Below are 22,674 nucleotides of genomic sequence, written 5' to 3' on the forward strand. Positions count from 1 at the left end.
GTGCACAGCCTGGGCAGCATCTGGGGCTGGACTGGTTGCACTAATGAAGAAATCTTCCCTTGGAGATGCTGGAAGCCTTGTAACCTTGACTTGCTGTGAAGTTAAATTTCATGTTTTCTTCCTGTTTTGGCTTTTTTTGTTGCTGTCTGTGTTGGGAATTAGCATTTCCATCCCCTCAGATTTCATCACTTCCTTCCTTATTGTGCTGTCATCACCCTACAGATGAAGCCACCCTCCTATTTCTTATTACCCCAAGTTTCTTAATTACAGCCTAGAATTGAATGATTAATCTGTATATCTGGCTTGTTTGAGTCTAAGTATTTCTTCCACTAAGAAAGTTGGTTCAGAAGAGCTAATTTACAAAAAGAAAACTAGGGCAGTAAACTTGAACACCTACTGACTATTTATAAAAAGAAAAAAAACCAAATTTTGAAAACTGGATAAGCCTTTCCACCCAAACGATATAGAAAAGTTGACTGCTTCTACCCAAGGCAAATTTTGTGGTATTTATAAGGTGTTTGTGGTCTTTGAAAGCCTCATTTTTGTCCTGTTCTGTTCACAAATGCAAAGGTGAGTTTCTTGTAAAACAGCACTGTTTATTTTGAAGCTTGCTTCTTTTGCAGTGCATCCTGGCTGGGATGGAGGAGCCCAGCCTGTCTGGCCAGCAGCTGTTCAGTTCTGGCATTCAGGGCATGGAGCTGGTTACCTGGAGTGTTCTGGCAGGGATGGATTGCAGGTCTAGAGGCCAAGGCCTCCAGCACTGTAATCACTTCTGTGCTTCACTTTCAGCTCTCCTCCACTTTTCTCTCTCTGCCGTCAGTTTTATGATGGAAAAGCTGCTGAAAAATAGTATTTTAGCAAGTGCTTTAGCAGTACTGTGTGATTTAGTGTGTGCTCAAAAAATAAAATCACTTCTGGGTATGATGTAGGGCTGTATAACCAAAATTGTATTTTTCAAAACAACTATTTTCTTCTTATTTTTTATATTTCCAGGGAGGGATGAAACAATGCAGCCAGCCAGACCATCATTCCTTGAATACTTTGAACAGAAAGAGAAGGAGAATCAAATCAATAGCTTTGGGAAGAATGTTTCTGGCCAGACAAAAAATTCATCTGATTGGAAAGTACCACAGGATGGAGACTACGAATTTGTAAGTCTATACTTTGAAATTCAATCAATGTGACAATCTTGAAGAATTTTAGTCAGCTGCCATGAGATTATTTCTTGTTTTGACAGACTAATGGTAACTTGAGGAGGTTCTAATTGCTAATGCATTTGGATGGGGCATTTTGAAAAACTGGTTTTCTTTATGTATTTCTCAGTAATCACAGCCAGTCATTATCTGTAAACGTTCCTTGTTTAAAAGCAAACAAAGGAACAAAAAAGCCTGAGGACATGAAGGTATAAGCTGTCTTGCTTTACTTCCCCATTATGCATTTAAAATTTAAAAAAAATAATTTCAGATGGCAGTTGGAAAATGCAAATCCTCAGTGTCTAGTGTTTGACAAAGAACAGTGTTAGAACTATTACATTTCCTTGTTTTTCTCAAGCTTTGGCATTGGATTTTGTTTTATTATACAAACATCAAGCTTGTCTTCATTTCTCCTTTCAAATCCTTATTTTCATCCTTCCTTCCTAAGGCTGATGTGCTCAGAAGTTTCAGGAACTTTTCAGAAGTTCAAAGAAAGACCTATTATTCATAAATTTTATTTCAGTTTTTGTGTGTGTGTGTGTGTGAGGATGTAAAATTTCATGTTTGATTTCAGAAAGCCAGAAGATACTGGGCATTGCTCCCCCCTCAGTTTTCTGCAGTGATCTTTCACTGTGAGCACTTTTTGCCCTTTCAGTGCCTGCCTGTGGTTCAAGCTGTCACTCTGGCAGTAGCTGGTGATATTCACCCCCCCAAACTGTGCAAAGCAAATTCCCTCTGCTGTTCACAACTCGAGGAGATGCCTCCCTTCAAGGCTGGAATAACAGCTGGAGCTTTTCTTTCTCTTTCTGTAGGTTGTGTAGGTTTACTGCTGTTATTTTGTTGTCTTTGCTCCTGCTTTTCTTATTTTCTTGCTCAGGCTGCAAAGAATAGCTGAGGGGACCTCCTACATTTCCTCCCTCGTAGCCCTTTGCACTCTTGTCTTTGTTATCTTTGGTCTCAAGGCATAAAGCCACTGCATAAATATGTTTTGTGCAAAATAACCCTCAAGCTGCCTGTGTCTCACAGGGCTTGGGCCCGACACACGATTCCAGTCGAGTCAGATGCTTCATTTATCTCATTCACCTCATGCTGTACCTTAATTGAATGATAAACAATTGTTTTTTAATGAGTGGCATTTCCCAGGAGACAAGGGCTGCTTCAGAGGATCTTCGGAGTCTTTTGTAGTCTGCAGGGGATGGCCCAGGGGGAAATTTGCTGTGATTATTTTACTTTCTCATTGGGTTGATAACAAGTTTAGCAGTGTATTTCCTCTGAGTGGGATGCTCTGCCCTGGGAGCTGTAGGTGCAGGGAACACCCAGCCAGCACAGGCAACACAAGCAAAGCTCTCTGCCTTTCCAGCAAGCAGGACCCACAAATATTTCCAGAACATGAAAAGCAACTCCTGTGACATGTGTGACCCTGTTTACTGATTTCCATTAGTACTGCAGTATTTCCATGTGCACAGATTCCCACTGTCCTGGAAGCAATAAAAGTGAGCAATAAATTGGCCTTTGGGTCACCTTTGTGAAGGAATTTGTAGAAATTTCACTTCCCAGCTCTGTGTGTTTCTCTAGTTCAGTTGTGTATGAATGTACCAGCCTGCCTTGCATATAAATTTTGGAACAGAGCTACTTTTTTTCCTGTAGGATGAGAAAATTGCTTGAAAGCAGCCTTAATAAATAACGTGGGTGTTTTTATTGCCCTTATCTGAGGGTTAGTACAAGCTCACGTTGTATAATGTAGTCAAAGACTTAAAATCATGGATTTTTCCCATTTGGCTGAAAATTGATTGATTTGATGACTATCTGTGGCTAAAAGTCATGCTTATTAATGATTTATTAATTGAAAGCATCAATGTAATAAGCACTGTGGAATAAGAAAAAAGGCATTAATCAGTTGTATCCAGTATCTCTGTCCTAGACCTGCCTGCAGCTATAATTTCTGCATTGCCAAAGCAGGCAGGTTTGAGCAGCCTTTTTCTACAGTTTGCAGCATTCCAAGTAGAGAGGAGATCAGTGAGATGCCAGGTAAATCTTTGTTCCTCTGGGCCTTAAGAAATGATTGAAATATTATTGCTTTCTGCTACTGCAGACTAGATAAATTTGCCTTCTCTCCTTTTCTGTATTCCTCTCCCTCCTGTGTGACTAGCACCTGGAGTCTCCTGTCTTCCAAAACAAAACCAAAAAAAAGCAATATTAAATTACAAAAGATTTTTACTCTTTTTTTGCCTGTGGCAAAACCATTTGACCTTTTCTTGACTAACACTGCTGTTCTGAAGCAGGCAAATAAGACACTATTTATATCACAATGGCAATGTCACATTAGATGAGGGTTAGATTGAGTCAACCCCATCCACTGCAGAGCTGAAAACCCAGAGATCCTCTTCTGAAAGGTGATGAACTCCTAAATTCCTCCTAACTGTGATGCTTGGCAGTGTTGTGGTTGTGGTCAGAGATGGCATTAATCCAGAGTATTTCCAGAAAAGTATTTCCAGCCTTGGATTTCTGAGGTGGAAGTTGTTATTAAATGATTAGTCAGTGCTTGATGCTGTTAGTGTTTATCCCCTCTCATGTTTGAACAAGGGTCTTTTAAGCCATGTTTGACTGTGAACAATATTTTCAACAACGTTATGATTTATTTAACGTGGGGAGAAAAATACTAATTATGGGCAAAAATTCTTGCTTTTAGGAAGAACATAGCAAACTCTAGCAGAGATTGCTGCAGGGGTAGGCTGATAATAGGCAGGCTGCATTGTATGGATAATTCCTAATTGCCATAATCAGATCTCAGAATTTTTGTTGTTGCATTTGATTTTGCCAGTGAACATTAGTCACATGCTGTTGCACAGACTTAATAATGCTAGAAGATTTGTTTAGACAATGTCCTACATTTTTTCACTTTAATCTTTCTGTAGTACTGTAACATATAGGAAAATTAGCTGTGTAGTGTTTCCTGCCCTTAGACACAACAAATCCTTTACTTATTCCTATTTTAAAAGCCTTTTAACTGCTCTGAGCACGTCAGTATTCTAATATCACTTGTGGTTAAAGTAGAATCGTTTGTTTTTATTCTGGCCCTGCTTGAAAGGCCCTCAGTGTTGCCAAACCCATTGTAGCACATATTTGTGGATCAGCCAGTCATGAATGTTTGGTATTACATCAGTAATCCTTTTATTGAAAGCCTGTTTTGTTAGCAAATTAGCAGGTGCCAGCCACTCCTGGCTTGTGGGAGCTTTGACAACATTGAAACCTTTTCAATTTTATTCCATGAGTGTGGTTCCACAGGCAAAAATCAGTGGCACTTGGGCCCCAGTCAGTCCCAAATTTTGCCATCATGATGTGGCTGTGGGTTTTTTAAAATACCTGTAGTGTTGAGCTTAGGTTTTGCTGTAATTCTAAGTCATATTTTTTTCATTTATCAGTGAATTTTTGCTATGCTGGGGGCTTGTTTTGGATGTGAAGTCAAGTAGGACGTGAACTTCTGACAGAGATTAGGGCAAGAGTGCTGCAGGACATCAAGTCTTGATGGAATTGGAGCGGTTTGCTCCAAGGCTTTCTTTGATTCCAGCACCTGTGGATCTGCCAGCCATTCCTTGCCTTGTGAGGTGCCTGTTGAGAGCTGAATTGGTGCAGACACTGTCCTGGTCTGCAGCTGCTCTGTGCTGCCCTGCAGAGCAGCAGGACGGAGCTGGGCTGTTGAAGGCAGGCAGTGCCATTCCCCTGCAGGTACTCCTGCTTTTCTGCTCTGGCAATCTCCATCCTGCTGGGCAGGAAGATAACAACCAGAATCAATGTTTATGTCTTTTTCCTAAGAAGCGTGCTGCTTCTTTTGGGAAAACCTTGATTTGCTTGCATCTGCAAGGTCTTGGTGAGTCAGACCTGTTCCCATTCCTGCAATTTTCAGCAGCCCTGATATGGGTCCATCCTTCTCTCCTTGGCTTAATGGAGAGGATCTACATTCACAGGTCCTCTCATTGAAGCAGAAACACTCTGGAGCAGAGCTTCTGTATTTAGGAAAAGAAAACTAACATATACTGTTGCTGTCATATTTTCTGAAAATTCCCTTTGCCAGGATTTCTTCTCCTGGGAAGCTGAGAAGCCTCAGAGAAAAATGAGAACAATAATTATCTGATTTGCTTCTCCTGTGTTCTGCTGCTTTGGAATGTGGTTTGGAGATTGGTTATCCAACATGTGAATTGTTTTTACTTTTAATTGTTTTACACTTAATGACCAATCACAGTCCAGCTGTGTCAGAACTCTGGAAGGAGTCACGAGTTTTCGTTATCATTCTTGTTAAGCCTTCTGTAGTATCCTTTCTCTATTGTTTAGTATAGATATAATATAACATAACACAACATAACACAACATAACACAACATAACACAACATAACACAACATAACACAAATTAGCCTTCTAAGAACATGGAGTCAGATTCTCAATTCCTCCTTCATCCAGGGGAGCCAGAAAATACCACAATATACCTTGGAGGATGTCAGACTTTGCAGAAGTGGAAGCAGTAGACATGGACAGTTTGTCAGATTTCTGTGGAAGGTGACAATTGCCATGGCCTTTGGTCACAGTGCCACCACCCTGCAGCCTGCTGGGAGTGAACCTGTGTTTGTTTCAGCTCTGTGTCCATGCTGGGAGTGCCATTCTGTGGGCTGGCTCATCCCTTTAGCTCCTTCTGAGCATTGTCTCCCTGGCTGCTGATGGGAATCCCTTTGGACAGGACAGATTGCTGTGATTTCCCTGCATTCCAAAGCAGCCTGCATCACTTCTCAGCGCACAGTGTCATCTGTTTGCTGCTGGGGAGGGCTGTCCTGCAAACAGCAGAGCTGTGGCTTAGGAAATCTTTCCGGGGTGAAATAAAGAAGGGTGAGCAGGAGGTGTTAATTGCCTCTAATTGGGAGGAAGAATTCAAGAGCTCATCAGCTGCCACTTCTACCAGGGCTGCACAGGCAGAGCCCCCAGGTACAAGAAACAGTTCTGGTCTGCACAGCCTGCCTGTCAGAGAAGGAGCTTCAGTGATTGCAGGAGCTGTGGGATCTCACCCAGCCCTTCCCCACCTACTGATCCCTTCCCAGTTGTTTCACCTGCTGCTTCCAAAGTCTCAGGCCACAATTTGCTGTCCATGTGTGACTTCCCTGTGGAACGTGCTCCTTAAAACAGACCAGTGTTGAAATGAGACATCTTCATTTCAGAAGTGTCTGTACACCACTTACTCTGGCCTGTCACTGACACATTTTATGAAAAATCCTTTCCTTAGGATTTTTTCTCCTGAGAAGCTGAGAGGCCTCAGGAACAAAATGTAAACAATGATTATCTGCTGCTGTGGAATGCAACAGGTGGATCTGTGATTGGTGTCATAGAGTTGTTTCTAATTAATGGCCAATCACAGTCAGCTGGCCCGGATTCTCTGTCTGAGACACAAGCCTTTGTTATTAATTTTTTTCTCTATTCTTAGCTAGCCTATTGATGAAATCCTTTCTTCTATTCTTTTAGTATAAATACAATATATATCATAAAATAATAAATCAAGCATTCTGAAACATGGAGTCAGATCCTCATCTCTTCCCTCATCCTCAGACCCCTGTGAACACCGTCACACTGACCTCTGGTTCTGTTTTCTTACCCTGAGTGCTGCCCAGAGGGCTCCTTGGAGCTGGAAGCTGTAGGAGTTGGATGCTGGCTCACCAAACCAGTGGTCTGACAAGTGGTTGAAGCAAAGCATCAAGGAAAGTCTTAAAATTTAATTAAGTCCAATTTCTAAAAGTATAATAGCCTCTTTTGGAGATCTTAAATTGCAGGAGTTGGTATCACAACTGCACTCTCCTTCAAATAGCTGAATAACTGTATGTCCATTTATAATTATTTGATAGGAAACTGATATTTTCTCTGTCTGTAAGCAGCTTCTGGCCAGGGCTTTTTTACAGCTACTGCTTAGATTTTTCTTTTTTTACAAGTATAATGTGCATAAAAGCAAACCTTCCTCTTCCCTGAGTGAAGATATAATTATTTTTCTTGAAGTAGTAAAGAAAAATAAAATTTTCTGTTTACTGGAGACAGTGATTGATTATGGTGATGTCACATGGGATATTCTGTTATTATTCACATCCTCATTTCTGTGCTTTTACTTAGTAGTTCAAAACGTTACATTGGAACCAGATTTTTTAAATAAATAAATAAGTAAACCCACTTTTGGTATCTTTACCAGCAAAAAAGGGAAGTGTGTTGGTCTGATGGTGTCTTCAGCTTGTTTAGCCTGAATAAGAGGCTGTTTGTTTGCAGTGAAAATGGGAATGTGAATCTGGTTAGACAAGTTAGGTATTGGTGTGACAGCAAGAAATCGAAGTGTATAGAAAGCTGAATTCTTTCAGAGCAAGGCTGCCCAGGCACTAGGACCGTGGTTACTGTTTATATGTATTTTAGTCTGTATTTTAGGGTACACAGCAGCCTGCAGGTCAGAGCCTGCTTGTGTGTGTCAGGTGTGGTCCAGGCAGGCAGGACCCAGCCACAGGGGATGGCACTGGGCTGGAATCCAGGCCAGGGAGTCTCAGGATCTCTGCTGCTCACAGTGACCCCAAGATGTGTTTGAAAGTCTCTCTTCCCAGCCTGGTGGGAAGAAGGAGTCAGAACTCTTCAGTTCTCAGTCTCAAGGGCATTTATTGTTTCTTATCTATAAAATTCTTTCTCTGGCCTGCTGAGGTCTGTCCAGCAGGTCACACAGAGGTACACTGGTGTTATCTTTTTGTACTAAAAACTACCTGTACGATATTTACACTTGCTTCCCAATACCTATCACCTGTGTTAGACAGTGAGCTTCTACTCTGAACCAGTCTAAAAGTGCCAACATCCCAGCAGAAGATGGAGGCCAAGAAGAAGAAGGAGAAAGGCTGGACACGCCCAGGTTCCTCCATCTTGCTCCCTGAACCCCCGCTCTATAAAACCCCCAAAATCTACTTTTTCACCCCGTGATAAATTCACTATCATTCTACTTAAACTGTCGTGGCTTGCAGATCTTCATCTAAGGTTGGTAATTTGCTCCATGGGCCATAATCAAACCCACAGGTGTTTTGGGCTCTGTGCCAGGGTCTCTGAGCCCCCTGGCAGGGGTCCTGGCAATGCAGGACAGCCAGAGGGATGTGCTGAGCTCCGACAAGGGAGGTGCAGTGAGGATGCCCTCTGGAGCAGCAGGTGCTGCTCAGCCTGGCACCACCCAGCCACAGTCCCAGTGGAACCCCAAGTGCAGGAACTGCAGCTCCTGCTGCTGCCCCCTGTGCAATACCTGCAGCGAACGTGGCCGTGGCTCAGCAGAGCCCAGCCCCTCTCCCAGCTCTGCTCAGGAATGGCTGCACACTGGAACCATCTGTTTCTTTCACTGCAAGTGATTTATGGGGAGGAACTGTTGGAGGGCAGGTGATTTATTGCTTATCAATAACAGTAAACACACGCTGCTTTACAATGACCAGAGTCTCTAATTTATTGCATTCTGTCTGTGAAGGTGTCATTTGTCTTGTGAACAGCTCGTTGTCTGCCAGTACCTGGAACATCCAACGGCTTTGGTTTCTCTGAACATCCATTTGGATAGCATTTGTTAGCAATCTAATATTGATGCTTTATAGCTTTACTACCTTTTGTCCTTTTAAAAGTTCAATCGATTAAAAACTTGAGAGTATTTTCTGTGCAGTTGCCAGCTTTGAAAATGATGGCAGACTGAATAATTGGTTCTTATTTTGTTGGAATTGGTCTTTGGGTCTTTGCTAGCAGTAGGAGGAAGGCATGCTGAGGATGCAGGGTTAAGGCAGATGCTAGGAATACTTGCATTATATGGGAAAGCTGCTGGTGTGTGACTTTTTATAATTTATCATTTTACAGTGTTTCCTGACGTTTCCTGTGATCCTCTTAGGTTTATCTTCTTTTTACTTCTGCCTTCTAAGCAGCTTGGTAAAGGTGTCAGATGCAGGCCTCTGCACTAATCTTTCTGTTTCTCCTTTTTCCCAGACAAATTACTCAAGTGAGTAATTTGATTTGGTTACTGAGACACCAGAAAGTCTGTCTGCTTGGACAGCAGCAAAAAAAGCTGTGTTAGAGTGTGCACATTTGTAGGTCATTTAAACAGCATCACTGAAAATCAAATAATCTTGTGACTTCTATTGAATTATTATGAAACTTAGATTATATTCTTTATTGTCTAAGAGAGGAAGTTTCTCTGACCCTTGTGTGATGAATCAAGATTGATTGTTCAAAAAATTCATCTGAATACATATAGTTTTGTGTAGAAGAATAAAAAACTTTGGTTAAAGTGGAGCATTTTTCAATAACATTTTTCGAAGACTAAACCAAACACTTTGAGTGAATCTTCAGGGATTTCTCTGTCCAAGTGTTTCTTCCCTTCATCTATCATGAACTCTCCTTTTTCCCAGTGGTGACTGGAATAAAAATTACTTCTCAGACACTGACTTCTTCCAATAGTCTTACTTTGAACATAAAGTGAACTTATTTGCTGGGGCATTCATCAGTTTGAGAGATAAAGCCAGATCTGGGATGGCTGATTGATATCTCTGTCCAGGCACTGTGGAACTAGGGCAGGTTCCTGGTTGGGAAGCAAGAAAACTTGAGGTACTTGTTTCTGCTGTGCTGGATCTAAAATAAAGATTTCTTTCTGTGGGAGAGCATTAAGGCTGCTTTTTTTCCCTTTTTTGTTGGGAGGGAGGGAAACAAACGGGAGTAAAAGGACTGTTTTTCTGACAACAGGAGGCAGTCCAGGATAGACAATTATGAACTTTCAAACCTGAATTGTAGCCCCATGGTATCTCCTGCTTGTTGAGGAGGATCTTGAAGTGTATTGCTTAGATGTAGTTCCACTGTGAAGTATGATTTATAAAAAGAGACAGGTTTTCCTGATGTTTTATTCATTGGTTTTAAATGTCACCTGTCTTGATTCATAACACTGACATTCCTTGAATGGATTTCCTTTTTTTTTTTCTCTTCAGCCATCTGCCAAGAATTTTTAAAGCTCTGTTAATTGTTTATTTCTCTTTTAAGCATTACCTTTCCAGCATATTTAGTATGTTCTTCCCAGCAAATACTTTTAACTTGTGACATCTTTATTAAGGACAAATGGTTCATTCTGTCACCTTGTAGTCAAACAATCTTTTTAAAAATAAGCCAAGGAGCAGCTTGCTTCTCCTTTTTATTGTTTAAGTAGTCTTGAATGTTCTGTACCATTTGCATGAGGAAGACACTCTGAACCTCACTGCAAACCTCATTGGATTTGTGGCCAATGTGATTCACAGCGAGTTCTGTGTACGTAGGTTTGATAAACCTTTCCAAATTCCCTTTATAGCAACAACAACAACAAAAGAAGAATACGCCACATTTGTTTTAAAATTTTGTTAGCAATATTTAAAATTGAAAAAGGTACTTCAGAGACATGACTCTTGTCTCTGCTGGGGAAGACAATAGAATTCCTGCTCTCTCCCATTTGGTAACAGGGTCATTGCTCACCACCTGCTTTCATTTTGGTGCAAACTGACATTGATTGCAAAGCACTTACTGCCACAACTTGCTGTCAAATTTTCATTTTTTGCTATATTTTTGTATATAGCAGGCCTTCTGTGACATGGGGCTTTTAGATGAAACCTGCAGTGAGTGGGAAGTAAAATGAGTTGCTGTAGTTTGTTGCTTAGGTCATAGCCCTTAATGGAGACTGAAATAATGTAACCTGAAATCGACTTCGTATCAGAGTACTCAGACTTGTAAATTCAACATCCTGGACTATCTTGGAGGCCCCTTGCCTGCTGCAGATTTAATCTGCTAAGACATTGACTGAAAGTTTTGCAGATGAGCTAAGTAACTAAAAGAATTTCGTCCTGGCTCTGTGATTATTGGGTTTGTTCCACTGCTGCTTCATGGTTAAGGTCAGGCTGCAGCATGCATTTCTGCTTTGGGAGAAAGGGGAGAGGAGTTGGTAGCTGAAGGTGTGATGCTGGAAAAATGCTCTCTGACCACACTGAATTCTTTAGAAAACCTGTTTGAGCCTTGTTATGCCTTGAGATCTGTTTTCAGGGCTGGATGTGTTCTTGGCGCAGCATCTCCCTTAAAGAAAGAACACTGCTGCTGAAACAAGATCTATTTGAAATGCTTCTGAAATCTTCTTCCAGCTCATCTGTCAGTGCAAATGTTTGCAAAGGGTAATGTAGCTTAAAAAGACAAGCTTGCCCAGGTTTTTCTCATCTGTACCAAAAAGGGCTCCTTTTGGAGACTCTTTGCATGGAGAGCCTGTTATAGCTGCTCTGGGTTGCCTTTGGGGGATGGAGTCTGGACCATCTGGAAAAGTCAGGGGATGAAGCCTCATCAGGCCTCTGTGAGCACTTTCCAGTGGGCAGGTTCTCATCTGGAAAAGTGCCTGAAATGATGAACTGTGAGAGGAGCAAAGTTCCCTCAGTTCTGACTGCTGGACCTGGTGCATTTGACCTTGTGCAGCCTCTCTTGTGTCGCTTTAAAACCTGCAGGAACATCGAGGCATTGCTTATTGCCACACGCTGGTGTGTGTGTGTGTGTGTGTGTGTAACCTTGGGGGGCCTTCGATCAGATACTGGGGTGAAATCCTTCCCTGGGAGGGTGGGCAGGCCCTGGCACAGGGTGCCCAGAGCAGCTGGGGCTGCCCCTGGATCCCTGGCAGTGCCCAAGGCCAGGCTGGACAGGGCTTGGAGCTCCCTGGGACAGTGGAAGGTGTCCCTGCCCATGGCAGGGGTGGCACTGGATGGGCTGTAAGGTCCCTTCCCAGCCAAACCATTTTATGATTCATAATCAAAGCTTTCACCTTCAGGAAGAGGGAGAAAGAGCAGCTTAATACACATAGACTGATACAAGGAATATTATTTAGGAATGAAGTGTTTAATTCCTTCTTGTTTTGTGTCCTGCCGTCATGCAGGATTGTTATAAATGTATACACAAGTAAAAGTGAACAACTGGGGAAACCTTTCATAGTGAATTGTGCAGGTTAATTCAAGACAGGTTTTGTGGAGATGGTTCACTTGGGGACTGTCCCAAAAATATTTGCCTCTTAAACACATGCCCCTAGTTTTAAAGACAACTGCATGGACATGTAGCTATTTATTTTTCAAGAATGGCTTGGAAATCTCAGTAATTCAGTCTTCCCTCAGAAAAGGATATCATTTTCCTTCCTGTCTTCTTTGCCTTCAAGTTGCAACTGTTTCCTCCTTTCCCGAGTGAAACAGGGGAGGCAGAGCAGCATTCAACCAGGGTTTTTTAATAAGCCTCACTTTTGGGTAGACAATGTGGAGTCTTCCTGAAAGCAAACCCCTTTCAGCAGCTCTCCTGGAGCTGGAACTAAAATGGGAGACTAAGACTTAAAAATGTTTGTTGAATAAAGTTTAATACTCTTAAGATAAGTAGGCCCAAGTTATTTAAAGCTGGTAATGGCTGCTTGCCATGGATGATGTAGTCTGAAGCCTTTGAAATTGGAACTGTGTGTTTTAAGCCTTCACTTAAAAGTGAAAAGGCTTAAAAATCTTCCTTGCAGATTTGAGTGTATGAAGTCTTCAGATATGTTAATGATGCTTCTTACTCCACATCATTAATAAAGGCTGTATTCAAGTACTGATTTAGTGTTAATTAATTGGTTACTATTTCAGTTACATTTGTATTTCATACTGAGAAATATTGTATGAATTAATCACTCTGAGTTCAGGTATTCTTACTTCTTCAGGATAGGTGATCCTGAATGAAGAAATTAATTGTTAATCTTTCAGCAAATAGGGCCCTTAGGACAAGGGAGAGAGGGGTGAAGGGTACCTGGAATTGGAGGGAGCTCCTTTATGGACATATGTACCCTTCCTAGAAGAGCTTTGTTCAAGTGAAGCCCCTTATTGTTATGAATGCCAATAAGGATTCCAGTTTTTCTGAATTTATAAAGAATTTTTTGATTTGTAAAAAATTTTTGTTTGATTTAAAGGAATCAGCATTTTCTGACAGATTGCTCTTCTTAAAAAAAAAAAAAAAAAGGAGAAAAAGCCCACGTTGGTCAGCTCTGTAATTTATAGCTGAGTTGTGCAGCTAGCCAGATCCTCATGGCCTAATGACATGATTTATTTTAGCATGTTCAGAGGTATTTTTGTAGTCTTACTTAAGAAAATTAAATCATAATCACTTAGAGAAGGAAAAAAACCCTGCTGTTTTTATTTAATCAAACCTCTGGCAAGCAAGTGCTTTTTAAAAGCAAACGGTGCTCGTTTTTTTACTTACAGGCTGACCTTTTAGCTTGGTTTGTAATTCAGTTACTGAAAAAAGAATAGCAGTGAGATAACTTGTCTTTGTGGTTATAGGATTAGTCATCCACTTTCCAAACTGCTAAAGGGTTTCAAAGTTTGGACTTCTTGAAGTTCAGTACTGCAGAATAACACTGCCATGACCATTTGTCATTTCCTTTGTTTACACTAAGTGTGCACAGGACTTGGGATGATTTTGGAAGTCAGTGGGGCTATTCACACTCATAATTGACACTAAGGCTAAAATAGGAAATTTAATCTTGGAGCTTAGAAGATTAAAATGAATTGCTCTTTTTTAAAAAAAGCTTTATTTTTTTAATGATCACTCAGCACTCATATCTGCAAGTAGACCTTTGGATGGGTTTTCTTCCTTAATACTTCAGGACAATGCTGAGGGTGTAACAGCTTGCAGAATTCTATGGTTGGGCTTCCAAAACTTCCCTGAGCCTTGTAAGGATTAGGGCAGGGATGAGTGAAGTGCAGTTCTTGGCTGGGAGCAGCCCAGGGATGCCAGTGCTGCTGGTCCAGGTTGTGGAGTTTCCACAGTTCTGTCAGGGTAGCCAGGGGGAACAGGATGTTTGCTGTGATCCTCTGGAATTGAGAATTTCCTGATACCTTGCTATCTCGGTTTGGAAAGACAGGTGTGTGCTAAGGAAGGCAGGAGCCTCCCCTGAAATGGAAAATGTAAACCCCCTCCCTCCAAATTGTTATAAATTTGAAATTAAGGGACTCTCTTATTCCTGCTCCCTTTTTTTTTTTCCTAGGAATAACAGTTCTTTATTAGGGAAGAAAATAAAAAAATAAAATTAACCATGCAGTAAACTAAACCAACACTGCCAGAGTCAGAACCCAACCTGACACCCTGTGGGTCAGGGCGTTGGCAGCAGTCCCATTGCAATTGTGGCTGCAGCCCTCCTGCAGTGTCAGGGGTGGTTCTGCTGGAGCAGGGATCCTGTAGAAGGATGCAGTCTTCCTCTGAAGATCCAGTGGAAGAGGCAGCTGCTGTTCCTCTGGGAAATCCAGAGAAGAAGCTGTGCTGGCATCCCAAAATCTCAGATTGTATCCAGGTAGGAATGCTTGGCTCCTCCCCTGGGCAGAGCATCTCCCAGTGGGATGATGGAATTTGGTCAGCCATGCAGGGACACTCACTGGCCCATGAACAGAAGATAATTAATAATTAATGGCCCATGAACAGAAGAGATCTCCTGGAGGGAGGATTGGTTTATTGAAGAGATAAGGAAGACTGCCCAATGAACAGAAGATAACTGCCACACCTCTAACAGATGGCAAATAGAATACACATTGCCTTGCAATAGGGACACTTGCCAACAGCAAAGCTGCTCTCTGGTTCCTAAAGGCTTTCAAGGAATAGGGGAAAGTGTCCAAAGTGCTGGGAGGGTGGGAAGGCAGAGGTGCCTCTGAGCTGGTGAGGAGCCCCTGTGTGCCCAGGGCGTGTGTGTCTCTTCCAGAGCAGCCACAGGAATGGGCTGCTCAAGGTGGGATTGAGAAATTGCTGAACCAGCAGGATCAAACATTCTGGGGATAACTGTAGCCTGAAATAAGGTATAGTGGAGTAGCAAACAGTGGCCTCAGCAGGCCCTGGTGAGACCCCAGCAGTGGAGCAGTGCTGGAGCAGAGGGGCAGCTGCCCCTGGAGCTGGGATCCTGTGCCTGCTTGGGAGAAGCCTTGCTCAGGCTGCCGGGCTGGGGAGAGAGGTCTTGGCAGCTGTCATTCCTGCAGAGGCAGTTCCAGTTCAGACATGCTCTTCCCAGTGTGTCTGGCAAGGAGAAGGATGGCACACATGGCCCTCAGGAATTCTGAGGGGTAATACAGATACCATGGTCTGGTGTCATGAACCTTTATGTTAATCAAGTAAGCGGAGCTACATGGAAAATTAACTGGAATCCTTATTGGCATCCATAAGAATAAGGTGCTTCACTTTCAGTAGCTCCACATCCATGCAAGTGAGGTAGAGCCATCCCAAACGCTTCTCTTGAGAGCCCCTGGGTCTCCTCTGATACAACTCTCTGTTGAGATTTCCCAGTTCAGCTGGGGATCAAAAGCTGAGAGTGTGGTAGTGTCCATCTTTTCTTCCACAAAAGTGATGCTGTGATTGCAGTTAAATATTTAACTGGCTGAAGCTGACTTGACCTCTGGGTCACCTATGATCTCACTGAAAGTGATGTTTTTTTGTGGAAAGCCACCTGCTGCTCAGGTGAGGAGGCCTGAGAAGAGTCTCCAGATGTGCACTGATCACAGCTCCTGCTGTGATCTCTCCATCTTTGGGCCGTTGTAGCTGCAGTGCTCTTTTGGCTGGTGCTGGATGCTGCAGCCCATGATGTGTTTTGCCAGTATATTGCCTAAATAATTAAGGTGCTTTAAAAGCAGAAGCTTGTGCTGCTGAGACTTATTTTTCAAATCTTTTGAAAGATTAATATCTGTATTTTTAATGTTGCATGAAATCCCACAATGAGTGCATTTCATCCACTGCTTTCATAACAGTGAGAAACTTCACTGACATGCTGATGCTAAAAGGGAGGAAAAGCAAGATAATTAGTGCCTGTGTAGGCACAAGGGCTCGTTCTGATTTACTGCAGCCCCTCCGTAGCGTGGCTGCTTGACAGATCTGTGAAGTTGTAGGGACCTGATGGATGAGGAGAAATGGTCAGAAAATGCCAGTAGGTCCTTGTGTCCTTTGCATTTGACAACTTAAAGTGAATAAATAGTTAATGCCTGCTCATACATTACATCAAGGCTTTCTCATGCTGGAAACGTAAACGAGAACGAGGCACTTAATTTTTAGAGCAGTGATTGAAAGTATGCCAAGTGATATTGAGGCAGCATTTCAGGAAAAATGCTATGGGAAAAAAATGGCATGCTATTCCAACACCAATTTATATCACCATCTTCAAGATCTAAAATCTGGAGCACTGCTGAGCCTGAGAAATTACCTTACTACAATTTAATTTTGGCTGGAGAAATTGAGGACTTTTTTTTTTCTGGTTTAAAAAAAGTGCATAGTACTTTTGAGTAATCTGTGTCCTCAGAGTATATTTGATGTGAGCATTTAATGGATACCTTGTTTAACCAGTCTTTCCAGTTACAGGAAGCTAATTCCAGGATAATCTCAGCTCTTGCACTTGTCAGAGCTCCCCCTGATGAATCCCTGGGTTCTGCCACCCCTCTCTGGCTCATGCTGTCTGTAGCACCCCTGCTGTCCTGCAGCTGCAGCCTGAGCTCTGTCCCAAGGTGGCTGCTGCAAACAGCCACGGCAAGTGGCATCTGATCGGAGAGCTCCTCCCAGAAATAAAACTCTGCTCGAGGAGGTGATAGCAGAAGAGTTCAGGAGTTGAGGTGGATTCACATCAAACTGATCTGCAGGGTTGTGGAGAAGGAAGTGTCAGTGTGCCCTTGGTTTTATCAGCGGGGAAACATCTTGATAGCCTTGGTGATGGCCAAGGTCAAGTGAAGAGTTTAATTATTCTCTTCTGTGAAGAGCCTCTCTTCCTAAAGGACACCTGAGCATTTAATTGAATTTTTAGGAATTGTTTTATACTTGTCTCATATGTAGCCACTTTTGCTGTGTGATCATCGACAGCCTCCCCTGAGGGGCTTCCACACCATTGCAGTCCCAGTTGGTTCTGGTTTTGTTTTTCCAAAGCAGACTTGCTACTGTATTACTGTGGTAATGCTTTGCATTATCTCTAACAGCAAATTCCCGTTTGGCATTTAATGTTTAGCATAGCTTGGGTAACTTGATTTGGGTAAAACCCCTTCTCAAGCCATGCTTAGAGTTTGCCTGTCTAAATACACACAAAAAAATTGATGGGTTGTGCACCCTGCTGATGGGATTGATGAGTTCTATGGGGGGCTTTGATCACTGGGTATGCAGTCAAGAACTGTTAGATTGCAGCATAAAACTAGGCTTAAAGGGAAACTATAACAATAAAAGCTGTGCTAAATAGACAATTAATTTGTTTTTCCTTGGCTCCCATCTAGCTTGTATCTTTTCTACTAAGAATTTATTTCCCTGTGTAGCGTGGGAAGCTGCAATTTTATTACTTCTGTATTTTAGTCTTCGAACTCCCACTGCCCCTTATGAAGTGATAATTGCCAAAGCTAGTTTTTCTAAAGGCTATATAAAACTTAAAAGTTTGACATCAAGTCATGTTGAGCAGTAAATGCCACCTGGAATCTCTGGGTGAAAGGCAGGCAGAGCAATTGCTACAGCTGGGTGTTTTCTTTCTAAAAAGCCACAGGCTCTGGGTAACAGTGGGAGGAAACTTGGAAAACACCCTGGGCATGTAGAAGACAAGTGTTCAAACTCACAGGAATGATGGCAGAGGAATATGTCTAGAGGGCTAAGGAAGGAGAGAACAACTTCCCAATTTTATTTGTAGGCTTGGTTGTAGTACCAAGGCTTGAAAATATTCTCATTCTGAAAAACTGTTCAAATGCTTCCAGCAGGAGGAAAGTAACTTCATCTCACCAGTGTCATAGATACTCCAATTTTAGTTCCAGAAGTCAGGGTCTATCTGCACATTTGAAAAATGATGGTAAAAAAGCTGCATCCACCCGGGGGATGGAGGGTTCCTGTTTGCCACAAGCCTCAGGATTTCAAAGACAGCATTTAAAAGCAAAGCCCAGGTAGCTTGAAACCTTGCAAACATGCAAAGAAAAGGCTTTGTGCTTAATGCAGGGGTCAAATTCAGTGTCAGTGAGTAAAAAGACAGTTTCAGGAGGAACATGTTTTCCACTTGCCCCAAGATAATATTTTTTCGATTCCTGTGCAGTCAGTGAACTCGAGCTTGGCCAAAACTCTTTGTTGGGAGAGAAATGTGTGAAAGCTGCTGGGAAACAGCTCATTTCTGCTTGATGCTTATAATTCCTGCAGCAGGGAGATTGGCTGGCAGTGGTTTTGCCAGAGGAGCAGATAAGAATGATGGCTGGAGTGGCTCAGGGGTCACTGGACAGCTGCATTGATGTCAGTAGTGCAGGCTGGCCCAGGCAGTGCTGACCTTGTGCTGCTCAGGGACTCTTGAGGGACCAGAGGATGTGCCAAGCCCCAAACTGGGCAAGCTACAAACCTTGCTGTAGCAAACCAGCACGGCTGCTCCTTGCTGTGAGGGCTGTGGGTACGAAAAGGACTGGGATAAATTATTTGCATCAGCTTCTAATTCAAAAAGTTTTCACCATTTGGTGGTTTTGTTTGGTTTTCGTGGGGATGGGGCAGAGGCTGAGTTAATCCTCTAGGCTTTGTGTTTTACAACAGATTTTTTTGTTTGTTTTATGTGAAACAGAAATCTGGCATGGTGGCAGGGTTTTGGACTGTGTCTTGCTTGGGTCAGAACAGCAGAGGTATAAAGTTCAGACCATGGTGCCCTTGAATGCCAGACCTGTGGCTGTGTCTGCAGAGAGCTTATACGTATTCTCCTTTTGCTGCTTAGGCTCATTTACATTCAGTAGAATATCATGTTGCTGTGATACTTTACCTGACTGTAGGAAATACAAGTGGGGGTTTTTTCCCCCCTGTTTTTAAAGTGCTGATTTGAAAGAACTGCAACTCAGAAGCAGTTTGCTGAGTTCAACATTATTCAGTGGGGTAGTTGTCTGCAAATCTGTCAGAAATGCTGACAAAGGAATGTCATGAATAGCTTACAAACCTTCTCCTTGAGGAAGAAATTGTACTTAAAATGATCTGTTCCTGATTTGTCCATCACTACTGCGTAGGCATGAAAAGGCTGTAGGTTATGTCCTTCCAAAGGATATAATTATGTATGTCCTTCTGAATTATACAGTAGAAATCATCAGCATGTTAAAACAAGATGTTGCTGTCAGTGGTGTCTGAAGAAAACAAGCAGCATCCAACAGCTGTGGGTGAGAGGCTTTCAGATGAGCACTTCCACCTCTGACATATGTCTTCAGCTGGGCATTTTTACAGAGTTAAGATCATTCTCAAAAGCTCAAGTAAAAATACAACTGTTAATCAAACGGTTAAAAATTAGCTTTCTCAACATACAGGCTTGCTGGAAGAGTTTCATGTGCTGCCTCCTCACAATTTTGATAGATTTGTTTGGCCAACCTTAGAACAAGTATTTTTTTATCCAGCTTTACATTTGAAATGAGATTCCTTCCTTTAGAAGTTTGTCTTAGGTATTTGATCAGCATGGACAAAAATAGATAGCTTTTACAGAGACAGTTAGACTTCTTAGAGCAGAGGAAATGCTGAGAAGTGAGGAGAGGAATGGGACTGAGCCCGTGGCTAAAACCAGCTCTAATTGCAGCTGCTCAGTGCTGAGACTTTACCCTGAGTAACCGTCTGTCATGAGATGCTGTCCTTGTCCTTCTTGTCTTATTTTGCTCCTGGCGTTTCTCTAAGAGAATAATGTCATTGTCCCAGGAGTGCAGAAACAGATACACTGGAGTCTAAAACTTCATTTCTGTGCCATTGCCTTACAGTGCAATGCCAGGCAGCAAAGTGAAATGGAGGCCATCACATTTTGAGCAGTTTGTTGGGTTTTTTTTTACCTTCTGAAGATGTGTGTGTTGAGTGGAAGGACAGGCTGAGTGATTGCCCAGGCCAGGTCCCCAGGCTCTTGCTGTCACAGTGGGAGCAGAGGGCTGGGTGTCCCCTGCTCTGGGTGGCTCTCGTGGCTCTAACTGGGGACCTGCCAGTCTCCCATCAGCTCATCTGGGCTGAGCAGTCACCTCCTGCACCTTGCACCAGTGCTGCCCTTTGGCTTCTCCACCCCTTCCAGGAGTAGTGTGCCATTGTTCCAGATGAAAACCATGAGTTGTTCATGTTCACTGACAGGGTGTTCCTGTGCTCCCAGGTTCCTGGGCACATGGACTTGCCTCCCTGTTGGGGAAGATGAAACAGGAAGGCCTTATAAATATGATTGTCTGGCAAAAGACTTTGAGAATATAGAAACTATAAGCGAGATTGAAATGAAAGCAAGCTTTGAGATACCTGAGTTACTGAACAACTGGAAAACAATGGTGTGGCTGGCTGAAGGTAATCCCCTTTTGATGAAACAATACCCTCTGCTTGCAGACAGGTCCAAGGGTCAGAGCAGACCCTACTAGCTCGGCAGAAGGGGTCCAAAGAGGAGTTTTTAGAGTTTAAAATGCAACACAGTATGGTGATTTAATGATTCTTATAGGCTGTGTGTAAATGCTGTAGGATTTGTATATTGTACTAGATTGGTTAGTGAGAATTAGAATATTCAGCACAGAAGGAGATGTATTGTAACGGGAACCTCGCTCCTTTTACTCTCTTACCCTTTTATGCTCTTACCCTCTACTCTGTTGCCCTCTCATCCTCTCTCCCCCTCTCTTCTCTCAGACCTGCTCTGAGCTGTGGCTGGCAGCTCCCAGCAGGGCCCTGCACCCAGGCCCTTTGCAATAAACCCCAAGTTCCAGACCTGGCTGCAGAGATCTCTTGTCTCCATTCATCCCCACCGTCCTACCTCCCGACGCTCCTACACCCATCCCTCCCTTCCCCCAGCCTCCCTGTCATGTTTAACCCGTGATCAGCTCTGTAAGCTCCACTGTGCTCTGCATCATGCAGGTAACCCACTTCCAGTTGGCTCATATTCACATAAATCTGTGGGCTTTGCCCACTCCAGACTTAGCTGTGCTCCAGCATCTTCCACACTGTTCAGCCATCTGTCCTGGCAAACACAGTCCCAGGAATTGTCAAAGCTGTTGTGTCTCTTGGCAAGCAGCTCTTGCACTTTGCAGGAAGGCTTGGTGTGTCACTGGAGGATGTCCCTGATGCTCCATCCTGCTCAAGGACAGCTGTAGGGCAGTGTTTTCTTACAGCCACGTGTTCTGGAGAGCCCATCACTGCACATCTGCTCTGCCAGCTCAGGCACTTCGTTTCTGGCTCTGAGCAGCACCCAGGCACTTCAGGAGGATGGCAGAGAAGGCTCAAAGGGCATCTCTGGAAGATTGCAGCCCTAAGGCAATTTCTCACATCTAACAGTTGGCTTACACCTTGAGCAAGGTGGTTTAGATTTGTTCCAACACTCTCTTTAAGCAGTCCAGCACTGGGAGAGGTGTAGCTGCTTAGTATATGTATTCAGTACTTGTATTAATATTTTCTTCTGGTTTGCATTTTTATTTGACTTTTCAATTCCCTAGACTGTGAGGAAGTGGAATGTTGAATAATTACCTGCTCCTTAATAAATTAGTGTGAAAAGGCAACTGGTGCCATGCATCAACTTAAACTGCTGCCTGTTAAAGTTGCATTAATGTGTATAAATAATATATATCTTTGTGGAGGAAGTGCTTTGTCTTTCTAATGAACAGTTGCCTGATTGGAAAGGCTGAAATACTGTATACCCTGGGCAGAAAGGTTGTTCCAATGTGTGCCTGGATTATTAAAATGGATTTGTGATCTTGAAACAGCAGAATATGAAGTTCTTTAGCAGAATATGCTAAAGAACTTCAAAAGACATTGTGAGAAATTAAGCAGCAGGTGACTTTGTGATTTAGGGACTGGTATCTCTTCCACTCAGGAAAAGGCATAAGGAGTTCCATATTTTAGTTTTAAGGAGTGATGCAAACTGCCATTAAACATTCATTTGTTGCCTTATAGTAGGCAGCAAACATTTCACTTCATGTTTTGGTTCAGAAATGGCTTGAAGAAAAATCATGACAGCTGATTAATTAACAGCTGAACTAGGACAGCCCCACTTGCAGGAAAATAAAGATAAGTCACTTAATTATGACATTTGTTGAAAACAACAAAAAAAATTGACAGTTTTTTGTGCAGAAGAAAGAACCCACATTATTTTGCATATTCTTAGCATCCACAGCAGGTGCTTAGTGATAGCAGGTGCTGCACAGTCATTTCTGTCCTGCTGGAGTGCCTGTAAAACAGTCTCTCCTGTGATCACTTGGTCGTGGATGGGGAAAGGACTGGTGCTTAAGTAAACATCTGAAGCACTTCCAGGGTCCGTATTTTTAACATTCTACTAAAATCCTGTCTTTTGCACCAGTTATAATATTATAACATTACATAAAGGCTGTGTCTGTGGACAATCGAGACTGTCCCAGGCCACACTTGGAATCTGTAATCACAGAGCAAAACTTTCCTGTGCCAGTTCTTAGCAAATTGCCACAAAGCAAAAGATAGCCAATTAAACAAAAAGGTCAGGGAGAGAGAGAGAATTCAGGGAGA

General features: G+C 42.7%; 1 protein-coding gene across 1 annotated transcript in view; it reads left to right on the top strand.

The window, feature by feature from the left end:
• Window positions 1-22,674, top strand: part of STK4 (serine/threonine kinase 4) — a gene marked incomplete at its 5' end in the record, with an annotated part of 43,451 nt that overhangs the window by 19,862 nt on the left and 915 nt on the right. Inside the window, one exon of the mRNA XM_014307514.1 lies at window positions 994-1,151. Within this exon, the coding sequence (XP_014162989.1) occupies window positions 994-1,151 (158 nt within the window). The remainder of the gene's footprint in view (window positions 1-993; window positions 1,152-22,674) is intronic.

This window comes from Geospiza fortis, unplaced genomic scaffold (genome assembly GCF_000277835.1).
Source record: "Geospiza fortis unplaced genomic scaffold, GeoFor_1.0 scaffold188, whole genome shotgun sequence".
Lineage (NCBI taxonomy): Eukaryota > Metazoa > Chordata > Aves > Passeriformes > Thraupidae > Geospiza > Geospiza fortis.